This window comes from Camarhynchus parvulus, chromosome 27 (assembly GCF_901933205.1).
Source record: "Camarhynchus parvulus chromosome 27, STF_HiC, whole genome shotgun sequence".
In the NCBI taxonomy this organism is placed as follows: Eukaryota; Metazoa; Chordata; class Aves; order Passeriformes; family Thraupidae; genus Camarhynchus; species Camarhynchus parvulus.
The window spans coordinates 2532765-2550743 of NC_044597.1; the positions used below are offsets into that span (position 1 = coordinate 2532765).

General features: G+C 41.9%; 1 protein-coding gene across 1 annotated transcript; it reads right to left on the bottom strand.

The window, feature by feature from the left end:
- Nucleotides 1-52: 52 nt before the first annotated feature.
- DHX8 (DEAH-box helicase 8) lies at nucleotides 53-17080 on the bottom strand. The gene is made up of 23 exons (XM_030966090.1): nucleotides 16945-17080; nucleotides 16511-16596; nucleotides 15852-15924; nucleotides 15421-15506; nucleotides 14699-14808; nucleotides 14243-14554; nucleotides 13384-13528; nucleotides 12306-12509; nucleotides 11909-11996; nucleotides 11392-11489; nucleotides 10747-10894; nucleotides 10250-10431; nucleotides 9647-9841; nucleotides 9266-9451; nucleotides 8216-8426; nucleotides 7733-7914; nucleotides 6932-7072; nucleotides 6343-6498; nucleotides 5415-5552; nucleotides 4863-4991; nucleotides 3045-3241; nucleotides 2045-2224; nucleotides 53-1480 (listed from the first exon to the last, which is right to left on the bottom strand). Exons 1-23 carry the CDS (start codon nucleotides 17063-17065, stop codon nucleotides 1261-1263), a joined length of 3588 nt encoding a protein of 1195 aa, XP_030821950.1. The 5' UTR covers nucleotides 17066-17080; the 3' UTR covers nucleotides 53-1260.
- Nucleotides 17081-17979: the final 899 nt, after the last annotated feature.

The window sequence follows — 17979 nt, forward strand, 5'->3', positions numbered from 1 at the left end:
CCCTTCCCTCCTGTCCTTTATGCTTTGACTCTCTGAGTCCAAAGTTACAAACTTTGTCATTCCCTTTAATTTTATGATGATAAAACATGAGGGAAAGCTCAGGACATTGAACAACATCCCTGCTCACCTTTGTACAGAGAGGTATTTCCAACATGGTTACTTTTCAATGTGAAACATTCTTCCAATTCACTATGTAAAACAACCAGCCGAGCTACTTCTCTTCATCTCAACAATAATTTTAGCAAATGTCCCAGTTTTGGAAAAAAAATAAGGTTTCTACAGCTATGGAGTCAAATAAATTTCATCTGTTAGCAACAAAAAAAAATATTTTACAGATAGTTTGGGCCTGACATGGCACACACTGGGCAGTCAACTTCTTTTTAAAACAAGAAACTGTTATACAATTTTTACATTTTAGCTGTAAGAGCTCATTCTATTACAAAAACCCAACAGCTGTGAGGTCACCAAACATTTTAAGTGAAAATAAAGCACATGGCACATTGTATAAAAGGTCCAAACACTTGTAACCACTTACATTTCCAGATGGAACTGTGCTGGAGAGGGAATTACTGGTTGATAAACCCTGATGGGGATGAAGGGTAAATCTTGCAGCCTGACCTGTGCCATTGTCCAAATATATTCTAGCTGGGTTTCAAGAATTTTTCCTGCCTTATCCCAAAGCCAGAGATACTAAATATCTCACCACAGATGGCTTAAATAAAATACAAATAGTTACATTGCATGGGAAAATGTATAAACTTGGTAAAATAAAGAACAGGCTGTTCCCAAAAAGCAGTCACTGACCAAGAACCTTAAGCAGAAATAAATCCCTTTTAGCAGGGTAAAAACACAAACTATTCCACCTTCTATTTGTCTGGTCACTCCGAACCCAGTCAGGCTGGTCAACAACCAGTTCTAAATCACCATTTTTTTTGTGTTGTTCAGTTCAGTTCACCCAGACTCCAGAGTCTTACATTTTCCCTCTCAAAAGGGGAATCTCTAAAAGGGGAAGCTGAAAATTTCAGCTCAGTACCCAGACTCCTGAGTCTTAGATTTTGTCTCTCAAAAGGGGAATCACTGAAGTGCTCCAAGACCCACTCATGAGAGGCTGTGCAGCTGCAGCACATCTGGGCTGCCTCTTGAGCTCCTGCTCTGCCCAAGCTGAGCTGCATGGGGATGTCTGTCTCCCAGGACAGTGGCAGCAGTGCAGAAGTCCCAGTCCCCCAGGATGAGAGCAGCAGCTCCAGGAGGGAGCTGAGCTCAGCGCCGGCGGAAGGCGCGGGAGATCCTCCAGGCGTTGGGCTCCTCGTAGCGGTTGTAGAGGGGCTCCAACCTCTGCTGCTTCTTCTGCTTGCTCAGCTTGGTTGGGTCAGAGACCTTGAAGAAAGCTGGGGCAAACTCCACCAGCCAGCGAGGATCGATGGTTGTCACCTCCCTCATGTACTCCTTGGTGGTCAGCACCAGCTCGTGATACACCACCCTGGGAAAAGGAACAGCAATTCAGTTTTTTCAAACAAGGAGCAACAAGGCAAGGGCTGGAGGAGCTATGCTTGCTCCTTCTAAAGCTCCAGAAGAACCATTCAGAAGAGTTATCTCTCTGGATAAGGGACTGAGCAAGCCCAGTGCTTGAGAATTGCTTTTGTTGAAGTCTCCCTTCCAAACTACCTCTGTTCAATAGAAGGATCTGAAATTATTTATTTTCCCCCTCCTACTTCACAGCTACTCTTCAGCACAGAACTCCTCCATCCCATTTAAAACAATGCTCTCTCTCTTCAAAACCAAGTGTTTTAAACCCCCTTCCACAACAAAGAAACACACAATTACAACTTAATGCCTGGCCCTGGCTCCAAAAGTCAGTCTCATCTCTGCACAAGCACTAAGCTCAGCAGCAGAAAGAGACAAAAGTAGACCTGAAACTTTTCTCATTGCTAAGGAATCAGGAGGCTCTGCTCAGATCTGTACTCAACAAACAGCACACACCACAACTTTCTCTGTTACAAAGTCTGAAGAGAAACAGGAAATCCCATGCTCTTGCCTTCCTTACCATTCAGGCTGCCTGTTGAAGAGAGCACTGGATGGGTGGATGTAGACAACCTGCTGGTCAATGAGTGTCCTGTACCCTTCCTGGGGATCCTTCTTGGCTGCATTTCTGAAGAAGCCACTGCAAATTGCCTTCTGGACCCGAACTGTGGCCTTCCCACAGGACACCACATCCAGCTTATGCCTGCCAGACAAGAGATAGAAAAAGATTAGAGCTCTCCAGATTTAGATGCAGCTACCAAGATGAGTTTAGCAAATTTTCTTTAGCTATTACAATGTAAGAACAGCAAGAACAGTGTAAGAGCTTGAGTGAGAGATGTGGGACTACAGGTGGCTCTTCAAAATGCAGTTTATTGTATCCAAGAGGTTACAGCAGTCCAGGGTTGTGGGTGACAGAGCTGTGCCTACAGCTGTCAGCTCCAGCTGCAGGCAGGCCTGGAGACCCTGAGTTTGGGTTACAAATTCATTATAGACTTTTCTTTTGGTTATAAATGCATTCTTTGCTGAGCATCTTCATACAGTAGAACCAATCTATACCTTAACTTTTATCTATAGCCCATCATAACTACTGTAATTACCATATTCATGTTACTGCTCTCCAATCACTACAAGTTAGTACATTACAGTTTAAGCTAGAAGTTGTTTTTCAGTTTTTTGCAGTAGAAAATTCTGAGACCTTTTTTCTACTCGCAACATCGGCAGGCTTGTTTGCCTGTGCTCTCTTTCTGCTTGGTAAAAACATCTTCTGGTTTGAATTAAGTTTATCTTTTGCTCTAAGTCATAAAAACCCCTTCTAACTAACACACCCTTTACCTCCTTAGTTATCCAGTAAGACTGGCTCAGCAATTCTTTTCTTCTATATTAAAACTTGCTTCCATCTCTATTCTTTCATCAAACTCTACATTCAAAAATCTTTCTGCTAAGCATCTATGAGACTTTCTTGTCAAACTTTCATCCTTCCCAACACCACAGAGTCAGTACTTGTCCCTCCTTGATGTGCTCACCTGTCCATGATGCCCAACATCTGTTTGCGGATGTCCTGAGCCCGGCGTAAGGAACGAGCCTGGATGAAATTTTCATAGCACCAGGGATTTGAGAATTTATTGTTCTTCCAGGAATTGTACACAGCCAGCAGAGTGAGGTGGTCACCTTCTGTTTGATGGAACTTGGCTTTCTTTTGATCAGCAAGTGCTTGTTTATCCTAACACATAAAATAGACATCAATATATAAGATATCTACACCATAGTGAAAATCCCTGGACAATAAGGATGACACAGGCTCCTTGTCACTCATACAATTTTTTACCTATCATTTTAAACCTACCATGATAATGATACAGGATTAATGTGGTATTTTTGGGGTCCCCCATGGCAGGAAGAAAAGATGGATTTGACTTCATGTTTTTAGAAGGCCAATTTATTATTATATCATATTGTATCATATAACATGATATAGTATTATATTATATCATATCATGTACTATCATATTCTATTCTAGAATGCTATACTAAAACTACACTAAAGAACAGAGAAAGGATCTTACAGAAAGTTTAACAAGATACTAATCAGAAACTCATGACTCTCCAGAGTCCTGATATAACTAGACTGTGATTGGTCATTAAGTAAAAACAATTCAAGATAAGATAAACAATTTCTAAACTACATTCCAAAGCAACAAAACAAGAAGAAACATATATTTTTTTCTTTTTCTCTGAAGCTTCTCAGCTTCCCAGGAAAAAAAATATCCTGGCAAAGGGATTTTTCAGAAAATATAATAGTAACAGATTAAGACAACACAGAATGTTTTTTCAATTTTAGTCTCTATTTTTGAAAGAACACATCAAAGTAAATGGCTCATTTATACTGCAGGAAGCATATGCACACACTGCACTAACTGGTTTTCTTACTGCTCTACAAATTACTTCAGTAATTCATCAAGAAATCGGCTGAAGCAGTAGGTTTGAGCCTGGTGATCCACACACCTCTCCCATCTGCACATGAAACATTAATCAAATACTGCAGTTCCATAGATCAGAACTGAAGTTAACTACCCTGAAGAAGGAGTGCATCCAAGACAAACCTGATCCCACCACAGCAGAGCCTGTTACCTACTGACTTTAAAGAAAGCAGCACAGGATAGAGGTGCCATGAAGAAATACTTTCTGAAAATGCAAAGGCAATCTGAACTCCAGAGCTGGGACTGACTTGGTTTAGGCTGTGTGTTTGTTGGGAAATGCAAGAGTGTCACAGACATATTTTATGAAAAATCCTTTTGCTAGGATTTTTTCTCCTGAGAAGCTGAGAGGTCTGTAAACAATAATTATCTGCTGCTGTGAAATGCAATAGGTGCATCTTTGATTGGTCTTATGTGGTTGTTTTTAATTAATGGCCAGTCATAGTCCAGCTGTCTCAGACTCTCTGGTCAGTCACAAGATTTTATTATCATTCCTTTCCTTTCAAGCCTTCTGATGAAATCCTTTCTTCTATTCTTTTAGGATAGTTTTAATATAATATATACATCATAAAATAATAAATCAGCCTTCTGAAACATGGAGTCAAGATTCTCATCTCTTCCCTCATCCTGGGACCCCTGTGAGCACCACCACACAAGAGCAATTTTAAGATTTTTCACTTCCTATCTGCAAAGAAACTACCAACAGCACAGCTACAGGCCCTTACATGAAAGGGAACATTTGTACAGGCAGATGTTCTGATCATATGAAAAATTTCTTTTGGGAAATATGCTCACTCTTAACCCCTGAAGCTTTCACACCAAACCCACCCAGACTGTAACACTGCTGCCTCTGGCTCAGCTCCTCACCTTTGGCCTGTAGAACACATTCTGCACAGACAGCATGGACACAATTGTCAGCATCTCCTCACTGCATCCCAGATGCACTGACATGATCAACATCTTACACAGCATAGGCTCCAGGGGGAATTCTGCCATCTGCAAGAAACACATTCCAAGGCATTCTGTGAAAAATCTTCAGTCTTCTCAGTGCAAAACAAAGCAATGCCTTTTCTCACACATTTACTTTGCAAAGAGGTGTGCTTGACCCAGAATAACTTCATTCAACATGAAGCAAATTATTTGTCTGTATTCACTATCACAAGAATATCCTTATACTTACAGGAAGTTTTTAGACATTAAAAAATGTAAATTTATGAATAAGGAGAAACACTAGTTGCTCCTTAAAAAGCAGAAGGCACTTTCAAAAAGCAGAAGGCACTCTTAAAGGTATCTTTTTAAGGTACCTCAAAAAACAGAAGGTACAGCAGAACTGTGGTAAATGAAAAGCTACCAAAAACCTGCAAGAGAGTGACAGCAAAAGCAAACCAACAATGCCAAGAGGGATTTTATTCTGCCTACCCTACGTCCAAGTCGAGTGAGCAGCCCCTCATCATCCAGAGCTCCCAGGGTGTAGAGCTGCTCCATGGCAGTAATGAGAGTTTCCATGGGGGGAGCATCCATGAAGTCAAAGGACAGCAAATCATTGATGCCCATAGCCTGAGAGGGATTGGAGAAAAACCAAGTTAAAACACTCAGAAGGAAGGCAACAAACTCCAGCCTGAGATATAACACCAAGCAATGAGGCACTACAAAACTTTAGGCAAGGCTAGCCTCATGTGCTTATTCTGACTGCAGGTATGAATACAAAGCTGCCTTCCTGCACTTGGAATAAGGAGCACTGGCCATGGCATTCCTGCACTACTCAGCTTTCTGCTCTGTTCTTTAGGTACTGCTCCACACATCCCTCAAGCAAGATGATTCAGTTGAAGAGAAACAGAAGCTGAATGCTGCTTTTGGGACTTGTGTCTTGTAGAGCAGTGTGGCCTGACAGCTCCACAGGACTTCAAGTGTGCTTCCAGAAAGGGGAATGGCAGCAGCTTTCCCAGCTGGGACTGAGTTAATCCAGGTCAGACTTCCAGAGGAATGGTAGCAATGCCCAGGTTTGCAGCTCTAAACCCACTCTAAAACAATGTATCTCATCTGTTAATAACATAAATGTCCCCTACACAGGAAATGCTACTGCTGGAGATTTCTTTTTCTCCTACATCTTGCTGTTCTGTGCAGCTGAAACTCATCATTTAGCTGGATATCCAACAGAATAGCCCTCAATAAAAAACACAGGAGAAAGCCCAGTGCCTGAGAATTGCTTTTGTTGAAGTCTCCCTTCCAAACTACCTCTGTTCACCAAATCTGAAATTACAGCACTATGTCCTGAGACTCAAAGGCAGAGACTCATTTATTGACACACATAGCAGGCTGGCTTGCTACAAGCTGGTGAAATACCCACCTTCAGGGAGAGCACTGTACTGGCCAAATTTGTTCTCTGGATTTCAGGCACGTTGGTGGTGAGCATCTCATCTCTGTATGCACGTTCTGTGTACAACCTGTAGCATTTTCCTGGGCCTGTTCTGCCAGCCCTGCCTGCACGCTGCTTGGCTTGAGCCTAAAGAGAACAAGTGAACAGGTACAAAAAAAACCAGGTGAAAACAAATGAAATAAAATGGTTATTCACAATTTTACCTGTATTGAGAGAAAGGCTTTCAATACAACATGAAGTATGTATTCTGTAGGTACAGACTCAAGGAGCTGTCAGAAATGTGGGTTTATCATTGTCTCACTTTGCTCACTTGTGCTTGAAAACAAGTGAAATAAAACCAGGTGAAGACAAGTAAAATAAAATGGTTATTCACAATTTTACTTGTATGGACAGAAAGGCTTTCAATACACCACAGTGAAGTATGTATTCTGTAGGCACAGCCTCAAGGAGCTATCAGAAATGTGGGTTTATCATTGCCTCATTTTGCTCACTTGTGCTTGGATGCCACATTGGCAAGACACACAACACCCATGGGGAAAGCCAAACACAGAATATCTACCTGGGAAATTGGTGTCACCACCAGCTGGTCAATTCCAGTCTTGGAGTTATAAACTTTCTGCTTCACAAAGCCAGGATCAACCACATAATATATTCCATCAATAGTCAAAGATGTCTCTGCAATGTTGGTGGCAATGACAACCTGCAAATCAGAGTCTGAGTCAGCACCAGTTCTATGTCAGGCTGCCAAGCCCACCCCACTCAACTTCACCCACTGGTGATGAGCAGTTTGTTACAAATGCAACCACTGTCACTTAATGTTGAAAGGAGAAATGTGTTCACAGGGAGCAGAAGGAGATGTTACCCACAAAGATGGACAGGTTTTAAGTATCTACCTTTGTCTAAAGTTTGGGCAAAAAGGGAAAAGAGCATGAAAAAATCCACAATTCAAAGCAAGACTGCACTGACTTCAGGGAGATTTTTTTACCTATCATTCAGAAGCAACCTGTATTCAGAGAAAAATCTTCCTGAGAATGTATCTCTAGATAGTCACTAGCTGCTTGGTAGGAAATTTACCTCCATACAACAGGAACTGCATTTAGATTTTTAGATTAACTGAAGTTAGTATCCTTTAAAGACAGCATTAAATAACACAGCAAGACCATTCCACACAGAGGTTTGCTACACCAGATGTTTTTACATGTGTTCAAAGGCTTAGATAACTTGAGATATATACAACCAAAAATATGCTCTTAGCTGTAAATCATCTTTTCCTCAAAAAAGTTTATCCTTTAAGCACTGTAATATACCCCACTCTTAAAATGTATCCGTAGAAGATGAAAGGGCATAAAAATGAAATTACCTTTCTGCTCCCTGGTGGGGCTGGGTCAAAGATCCTGGTCTGCATTTCACTGGGCAAAGCTGAATATACTGGTAGGATAATTAACTCTGGAACATCAGGTCCTAGAGATTTCATCCTCTCATAGAGGATTTCACAGGCAGTGTCAATCTCTTCCTGGCCAGTTAGAAAGACCAAAATGTCACCTACACAGGAAGTAAATTAAAACATCCACAGGATCAATTCTGTTCATCACAACTCCTGCATTATTATATTTTCATTCCTCATGTTTTCCATTGATGAGGATCCCCAACTTCTGCTAGCAACTCTTAGCCAAAGGCAACAAACTTCAGTCTTTCACCCAAATTTTTCAGCATTTTAGTTACTGCACTTGCAAACAAGAAAGAACAGTCCTGATAGCATTTTGCTCACACTACAAACATGATCCATGACTTATACAAAGACCTTGCTTAAATCACCAATAACTCAAGACCATTTTCTACTCACCTGGTGGCTCTGTTAAATGGATCTGCATTACTGTAATCAGACTGGCATCCAAATAATCTGTCTCTGGCTCTTTTGTGTACAGAATTTCTACTGGGTATGTTCTGCCAGGAATTGTGAAGATTGGTGCTTCATAGAAATACTGAGAGAATTTCACAGCATCCAGAGTTGCTGATGTCACTATCAGCTTCATGTCCTGCCGTTTCTGCACTGTCTGCAGGAGAACAAAGTTTTCAAGTCATTTATTGCCTTTGGAACTATTAAAGTACGGCACTTGACTGAAATCAGATAAATACAACCAGTAATAAAAAGTGTTTTAACATCTGAGTAGAGGGGCAGCTCATCCCAGTACCCAGAATTTCAGAAAATTGACCACTGAGGTTGCATTTGAAGCCTCCCTCAGCAGCATTATCACAAGAAAGCTTTTGGCAGAGCAGGATGAGCAAAGCAAGAACACTCCCCTGTTCATCCACCACTATGAACATCCAGGATGGCAAATTCTCCCTGTTCCTGCTGCATTTTGCTTGCTCTGCCTTCACACAGAGGCTCATTTCACCAAGATTCAGACCATAAACCCTTAAGAGCATTTGCTCTTGAAGCACATGTATGAACCTAACTTGTGTGACTTCACCTTTGCCTGTGCTCTCCTGTCACTGTCATATTTTCTGGAAAAATCCCTTTCCCCAGGATTTTCTCCTGGGAAGCTGAGAAGCCTCAGTTTCTCCTGTGTTTTGCTCTTTTGGAATGTGGTTGGAGATTGCTTATCCAACATGTGAATTGTTTTAACTTAATGGCCAATCATGGTCAGGCTGTGTCGAGGCTCTGAGGAGTCAGGAGTTTTCATTATCATTCTTTGTAAGCTTCTGTCTGTATCCTTTCTCTATTCTTTAGTATAGTTTAATATAGCATTCTTTAATATAATATCATGAACTAATAAATTAGCCTTCTAACAACATGGAGTCAGATTCTCAATTCCCCCTTCATCCCAGGGACCCAGCAAATACCACACTTTCCTCCCCACACTGAAAGCACTAAAAATCCAGGCTATATTACCTTTTTCAGGAGCCCAAAGAGCACATCAGTATGGATGGTTCTCTCATGGGCCTCATCCAGCATGATGATGGCATACTGGGTGAGATCTGGGTCTATCAGGCACTCTCTCAGTAACATCCCATCTGTCATGTATTTGATGACAGTCTCAGGGCTGGTGCAGTCTTCAAATCTAATGGTGTAGCCAACCTGGAGGGAAGAGTTGCACAGAAACAGAAGTTACACAATTATCAGCCTCATTAATCCCCAGTTTGATTATTCCACAAACTCACTTTACAGCCTATAAGGGAATAGACAAATGGACACACAAGACAACCAGCTCTAACACTGATTTTTCCTACTTTTCACAATTATTTTGGCATGTTCTTCAATATGGAAATTCACCTCTTGTCCCAAGCAGCAGCCAAACTCCTCTGACACCCTCTTTGCAACAGACATTGCAGCCACTCTGCGAGGCTGAGTACATCCAATCTTCCCTCTTGAGGTATATCCTGCCTCAGCCAGGTACTGGGTAATCTGGGTTGTTTTCCCAGATCCTGTCTCTCCAATAACAATCAGAATCTGGTTGTCATGCACAGCCTAGAAAAGATCAGAAAACACACACTTGTTAGCATTTTTTAAAAATCAAAACAAGCCAAACAAAATCAGCATGGGCTATCTGGGATTAGATTGAGCAGCTCTTGCTTTTGCTTCAACTGATCCAGACCAAAAATCATGTAAGTATTCCTACTGATCAAGTCAGCAACCTGTTTAAATGCTCAGCTGACTTCCTGACATGATTGTAGTATCAATTTTGACTTACATTAATAAATACCTGGAACCTCATTAAATATACAGACATATATAATACTTTAAAATACATATTGTGAGCCAAAGTTCTGCACTTAAAGTTATCAGCTGGCTATTCACCTATCAAAAAGCTAAACCAAGAGTATTTATTTTAAATTACTGCTTGCTCAAACCAGAATGCCTTTTCATGAGTCTTACTTGTATCAGCTGCTCCTTGAGTCTGAAGATTGGGAGACTCTCTCTCTGTTCAATGATGGAAAGCTGGGTCTTCTTACCATAAGAAGCTTTGTTGCCACCAAATGCATGTTTCTTCCACTCTGGGATATCATTTGGCATCATCCCAATACCTCTCATGTTTGCAGCTATTTGTCTTCCATCCACTAGAAAAGAAACAATTTCATCATTTACACATCCAGATTCACACAGCACAGACCCTGATGATCCTGCTCCAACTGCTCCATCATCCAGGCCTTCTATTCTGTGTGTGTTTAAATGTTTTTTAAATTTCCAATACACCCACTATTACAGGAGGTACCTGTACACTTCCCCTGACATTCCTATTTCCATTTCAGTGGAAAAGCATTTCTGCCTGGACTCACTTTTAAAGTGTGGCAGACAAACACAGCATCAAGATATTTCTCCTGGGTTGCTGGAGCAGCACAAAAAAGGCACAGTTCACCTGTGCTCAGACATACCATCAGGGAGAGGATCCACCCAGTGTGTGTTGAGGCCCATGGGGATGGAATCCATCTCTGCTTCTCTCTGGGCTTGTTTCAGTTCTCGCCTCTCTTTAGCTAAAGCACTTTGCATCATGGCAGCCTGGGACAGGGAACCATCTGGATTCTGGAGAGCAAGAAGAAAAGACTTCAAGCACTACCATTCCTTCACCTTCAATATATCTTTTCTTTAGGAACATCTTCTTAAGATGCTTTAAAAATGTTAAATTTTGTTTATTAGATTTCCAGGGTATTTCCAGCAGGCTGGCCTCATGAACTTTCACAGTCATAACTAACATGGAGCATCCTTACACTGCCCAGTCAGAAGGATTACAGGCACAACCAATGAAAAGTATTTCTTTACTACTTTCTACTTTCAAAAGATAAAAAAAAGCAGATCAGAGAAATTTTGTTCTAACACACCTAAGTAAAATGGCATTTCAGTTCCATTATTCTACTTCACAGCCACCAGCTAAGTTAGAACCCAGATTTATTTGGAAGGAGTTCAGTGGTTATGTTTTTCAGGGCTCTCAGTAATGTTCAGGTGGGAAACTGGTTATAAAATTCCCAAATATTTATATAATTTAATCAAGTACATTTGCTTTAGCCCTGGAAGTCTCTTACCTTTACTATTTTAATGGGACTCATATCCATGCTCTGTTTAGTGTGACCTCGAAGAAATGGTGGCTCTTCTTCAACTAGCTCAATCTCAAGATCCTCATCTAAAATTCACAAGTGACAGTTGTTAAAGAAAAATTAAACATCTTTTGGCTACATAAAAGTGCCTCTTCAAATAATGCTTCCTGTGAATTCTTAAAGATATTCTTAAAACGTCTTATAATACTGAAGAAGTCCTTAGAACATTAAAGATTAAATACTACAGACTCCATAGAATATTAAAGATATTCTTAAAACTCCTTAAGAGTTTTAGAAGTGAAAACACTGCAAATAAAAATGCACAGATAGGGCTCATCCAAATGCCACTAATAATACAGCCAGAGAAACCCTAGTTCCAAATATACAAGATGACAGCAAATTGTGAGATGCTTTATAGTTACTTCTATCATCAATATATTTTTGAATCAAAATACATCCAGAAAGACAAGGAATTTACAACAATAAGACTTCTGGGAAATACTACCTTCTTCATCATCAACTTTAGGAAGAATCCCAGTCTCCTCATCAAAGTCAGGGAACTCTTCCTTGGAAAGCACGTTAGCTGCAATCATCTGGGAACAGAATGAATACAATGTGAATATGTCCCCATGAATGAACATAACTCATGCCTATGAGTCAGTTCTAACCCCATTCCTGTAAAACAAAGGAATGGTCCTGCATCCTGTATCCTCACCCAGCCTCTGACCAAACAGTCCTTCTGTTACTCCAAACCCCAACCAAACAATCCCAGATCAGAAGCCAGCAATTCTGAGTTAATGAGTAAATTACACAATCAATTAATCCAGGAGCTGTACTCTAATTCATTAAACTCCCTGGCAACTTTATCATCTTTATCCCATTCCCCTGAGCACAGCACAGACCTGTTTTATCTCCCACTTCTCTGGGTCAGAAATGCGGGTGAGGCGTTTCCGCTCCAGGCTGTCGTCCTCCACCTCGGGGGCATTCACCAGGGACAGGTGACTGGGTCTGTCTGGGTTCCTCATGGAGCTCTCCTCGTTGGTTTCTCCAACCAGGTTCCTCCTACGGTTTGGGTTCAAGTCTTCCCCAGTGTCTTGATCAACATCCTGTGTCATGGACATATTTTATGAAAAATCCTTTTGCTAGGATTTTTCTTCCTGAGAAGCTGAGATGCCTCAGAAATTAAATGTAAACAATAATTATCTGCTGCTGTGGAATGCAACAGGTGCATCTTTGACTGGTCTCATGTGGTTGTTTTTAATTAATGGCCAATCACAGTCCAGCTGTCTCGGACTCTCTGGTCAGTCACAAGATTTTATTATCATTCCTTTCTATTCCTTGCTAACCTTCTGATGAAATCCTTTCTTCTATTCTTTAGTATAGTTTTAATATATCATTTTTTTAATACAATATGTATCATAAAATAATAAATCAGCCTTCTGAAACATGCAGTCAAGATTTTCATCTCTTCTCTCATCCTGGGACCCCTGCAAACGCCACAGTCCTGCATCAGATGGATTGGGTAATCAATCAGCTCTACACTATCAATCAGCTTGACACTTCTTCTCATCTATTAACTCTGCCAGTAGCAGCCCATTCACAAAAAATGCTAGTTTGTAGGCTTTTTGGTTTTTTCAGCTGGTACTGACAGGCAAGAACATCCTCAGGCATGGAACATTCTCCGTCTTGCAATAGTAGTGATTTAGTTTAAAATTAAAAGCTTCTCTTCTACTGAAAGAGGAAGACAAACAGCAACAGCTTGAGGTTTGCCTTGCCTTTTTGATACCATGTCAAGCCAAGAAATTGTTAGGAACACTGTATCAAAACTAGAGAAACATGTAAAAAGTAATAGGCCACCTAAATACAGAACGGTAACTTAGCTTTTAACTCCCAACTGAACGGTTATGCGCTAGTTTCCATCAAAATGAGTGAAAAATAGCAAGAAGGGGCATGATTTTAAGAATTTTAGCACCTCTGTACCTTCATGCTCAGGCTGGTTTTGGATCCAGTAAAAGATAACACTTTGACTTTCACTCTTTGTCCTTTGCTCACAACATCAGCAACATTGGCAACCCGCCCTTCTCTTCGCAGCTCTGAGATGTGGACCAAGCCTTCCCAACGTTTCCTGGGAGGGAATCAGAGGGGCATGAGAGGGGCACATTATTACTCTGACAGTAATGTATTTTAATACAGATTCTGAGTGATCTGAAGGGCTGTCAACAGACTGTATATGTCCATCATCTGGTTTTTGTAATGAGAATTTTATAATTCTCTGCTGTCAAATTTATCTTTCTGAAACAGCCCTTCAAAGCCCAGAGTTCCTGCTGGTAGCTTCAGCACATCTTTAAGGTACCAGCAGAAAAGAGAATTGAGCTGAAGACTGAAGCTGAAGCATACCAGATCCATGTCATATTTTCTGAAAAATCCCTTTGCCAGGATTTCTTCTCCTAGGAAGATGAGAAGTCTCAGAGAAAAATGAAAACAATTATCTGATTCGCTTCTCCTGTGTTTTGCTGCTTTGGAATGTGGTTTGGACATTGTTTACCAACTGGTCATTTTATTGGTTTCATGTGAATTGTTTTGACTTAATGACCAATCACAGCCCAGCTGTGTCCAGGCTCTGGAATGAGTTACAAGTTTTTCATTAGTATCTTGTTAAGCCTTCTGTAAGTATCTTTTCTCTATACTTTTGTAACTTTTAGTATAGCATTCTTTAATATAATATAGATCATAAAATAATAAATTAGCCTTCTAAGAACATGGAGTCAGATTCTCAATTCCTCCTCCCTCTGGGGAACCCAGAAAATACCACAGATCTATAGGAAACATCAAAGTGTACCTCAGTCCTTCCAGCTGCACAAAGCACCCAAACTGCATGATGCTGGTGACTTTGCCATTGTAGATGTCCCCAATGGAAGGCTCCTCAGCTGGTGGTCGGTCTATGTGCTTGTCCCTCCACCTCTCATGGCTCTTCTCAAGGTATTTCTCCCGATCCCTGCGTTCCTTACTGGGACTCCAACTCCTGCTCCTTGATCTGTATCTGGATTTTCCTCTGTTCCGGTCCCAGGTCCTGGAACGAGACCTGGAGCGCGATCTGTGCCTCCGCTTCCTGTCCCTGCTACGGCTTCGGCTCCTCTTCTTTTTCTTCGCCCTAGCAAACCAAAATTCCATCTTTGCAGTGGATTTCCACCTCAGGCAATGAGAGCAGCCAAAATTCCATCTCTGCAGTGCATTTCCACCTCAGGCAATGAGAGCAGCCAAGACATCCCCCCCCACACACACACCAGGCACCTACCGATGGTCGCTGCTCCTCTGCTTGCCCTGCTTGTCTGCACTGGGCATCAGAGCTTCCAGCTCCTTCAGGGCATCAGCTGCCACTTTCACATCATCTTCATCCAGCATATTCTACAAGGACAGAAAACTGATGCCTCTTTCTGCAAAAGGGCTGATAAAAAGCTTGTCACAAAGAATTAATCTACAGAATTATCATCATACGTGTATCCATTTAGAAAGAATGCAAAATTCTGCATGAATGCAGAATTTAAAAAGATCAGACTCAATATGTGATAAACAAAAAAGTAATAAAGCACTCTCCCTATTTGCCATAATACTGAGACAATTCTGCTTTTATACAATAGAAAGTTCCATCTCAATGCCTCAATTTGTTACAGATATACAAAATGCAAGTCCCTCATAGCTTCTGAATATGCAACACATTTAATTAGTTTGAAACACATTGTTACTTTGAACGCTATCTAAACAAGGCCAGGCTACAAATTTCATGTCACAAGAATCTAATCTTCCACATATTCTGCAAAATAGTATCAACACGGCAACTGCTAACAGCTATTCTTTGCAACAATGTGCACTAACACCAGCCTTCTACCTCTTCCACATTTCTTTTCTCGAAAGTTCACATTTATCCACGCATTAGACAAAGAAAAAAGGTTGAAACTAAAAAAATGAAATTAAAAGTTTTCACAGAATCACATAAGAAATGTGAAATGACCACCTTACCCTGATGTTGGGATTGTCTGGCCTGCAAAGGGCTGGATACAATTCCCTCAACTTTTCTTTCTCTGATTTGGGTTTGACAACCGCCTCTGATTTTGAGATTAAAAAAGAAAGAAAAAAAAAAGCACAATGAAACACAAAACTTATAAGTGCTACAACAATCCACTCTCGATTTTTCTGTAATTAAACATAAAATTTAATTTCCATCTGAATGCAAAGGCTGATACAGCTTTTACAGAGATTCAATTCAAAGAACACTGTGTTGCCTCCCTTCAAAGAAAATTCTGATTATTAGTGAGTATTTGAAAGACAGAACACTCTGAGCAGCACACTCAGAGTAACAACAGCAGGATGCATGGTGCAACAGGATTTGCTTTAGAAAACTAAAGCAGAAAACAGAAACTCAGCCCACACTGAGCACTGGCCCCACGTACCTTTGCTCGTGGATGGTTTTGGAGGAGGCCGCATTGTCTGGATGAGACGTAGCAGGTTACTGATGAGGGAATCCTGAAAGAAAATCAATCAAATACTTCAGGAAATGCCAGCAACACTTTCATTATTAGAATGCACAAGTGAGGGTTTATTAGCAGGACAAAAACGCTCAATTCTGAAGATGCAGGTTGATTTTTAGAAACTGTCACTGGGCTTTGTGTATGCCCTAAAACGGCATAAGTGGAACCCAGAAACAATTACGATAATTTCATCAAAGTGACTTTTCTGTTAATCCTTTTAATCACTTATTTAATCCAAGTGGAGTTATTCCTAAGGAATCAATAAACACAGCACGTAAACATCATAAGAAGACTTAGGACGATATCTGCCTCATGAAAAGTTGTTTCTTCCATATTTTATATGCTCAACACAACAATAAGCAGTTTGACTCCTCAGGAAGATGCTTTTTCAAAGACTACAAAAGTTTTTAAAAATATGAGGGAGGGGAAGGCAGGAATGTCAGAAGCTAATAAGTATGTAGTTTTCCAACTGAAGAAAATAAATAATAAATCCTCACAACTTTTCTATTTTTAAAATAGAAAGCTCTATCAAATATAGCACGACAAGAATAATACATAAACAACATTCAGGCGTCACTTACAGTGAACTCAGCACCATTCTTCAGAAGAATTGCTTTAAACGCGTCAAACGTGGTATTTTTCTCGGCAAGACTTATCACAAACTCGGCTGTGAGGGAAAAGCATTAAGTAAATTGAAATAATAAAGAAAAAAGCAGAGTAAGGAGTGCACGAGGGGACAGAGGCCGCTCAGCCGGGCCCCTGTGGGGGAAGAAGCCCGAGGAGCTTCTCCTCAGCTCTCCCCGGGCCGAAGCGTTCCCTCAGGCTCACAAATTGGTTTTTTTTTTGAAGAAAAAGAATGGTTTTTAATGTCTATATTCGAAAAGCACCTTCACAAAACACATCCGGCCCCACGGAAAGGGCCACTACGGCCCTCAGCCAGCTGGCCTCTGTCCGGGAACGCGCTGTTCACCGGAGCACACCGGAGGTGCCCGCAGGCCGCGCCCGCCCCGCTTACCCAGGTCCTTGTCGTTGATGCCCAGGTGGTTGTCGAGCTCGGTGCACACCTTGGACACCAGCGACAGGTACTCGAGCTTGGCGAGCTCCTCCGCCGCCGCCAGCTCCGCCATGGCCGCCATGGCCGCGTCCGGGGCGCGCCGGAAACGGCGCCGTGACGGGAGAGAGGCTGGGCCGGGAGGAGACGGGGCGGGGCCGGGGATAGCGGGGCGGGGCCATGACACAGAGGGGGCGGGGCCAGGGAACAGCGGGGCGGGGCCATGACACAGAGGGGCGGTGCCAGGGCAGAGCGGGGCGGGGCCGGGGACAAGACCGAGCGGGACCGGGACAGCGGGGCGGGGCCATGACACAGAGGGGGCGGGGCCAGGGAGCAGAGGGGCGGGGCCGGGGACAAGACCGAGCGGGACCGGGACAGCGGGACGGGGCCGGGGACGAGACTGGGGCCCGGGACAGCGGGCGGGGATTGCTGGGTACCGAGCCTTTACCGAGGCTATCACCATGACAATGCGAAGAAAGAGAGAGAAAAAGAAGTGTAAGCAAAAAGATCTGGGCTTAGGTTGGCTTACACAGGGGCGTGGCTCCTTTCACCTATGGAAAGGTTTGTTTCTTCTTTATGACAAATGGGCCGTGTATGTGTGTAGGAAAAGACATTTTTGTGCTGTTCTTGTAAGCCAGCGAAGGCTTCCTGAAGATAAGGCAGGTACCAAGACTGTCACCATGACAATGTGAAGAAAAAGTTACAAGATATGGACTTTAGTTGGCTCAGAGAGTGACGTGGCTCCTTTTCACCTATTGAGAGTTTTGTTTCTTTCTTATGACCAATGGGCAGTGTGTTTGTTAAGCAAATGTAAATATTCTGTAAAACTATAAAGGCAACATGTTGCTTTAATAAATGGCCCCTTATACAACATTCTGATCTGAGGCTTGGTGCTTGAGCCGTGTGGCGCTCTATAGCAACATCTGTGTTCCTTAAGTAAATGTAAACATCTTGTAAAACTGTAAAAGCAACATGTTGCTTCAATAAATGAGTGGAAAC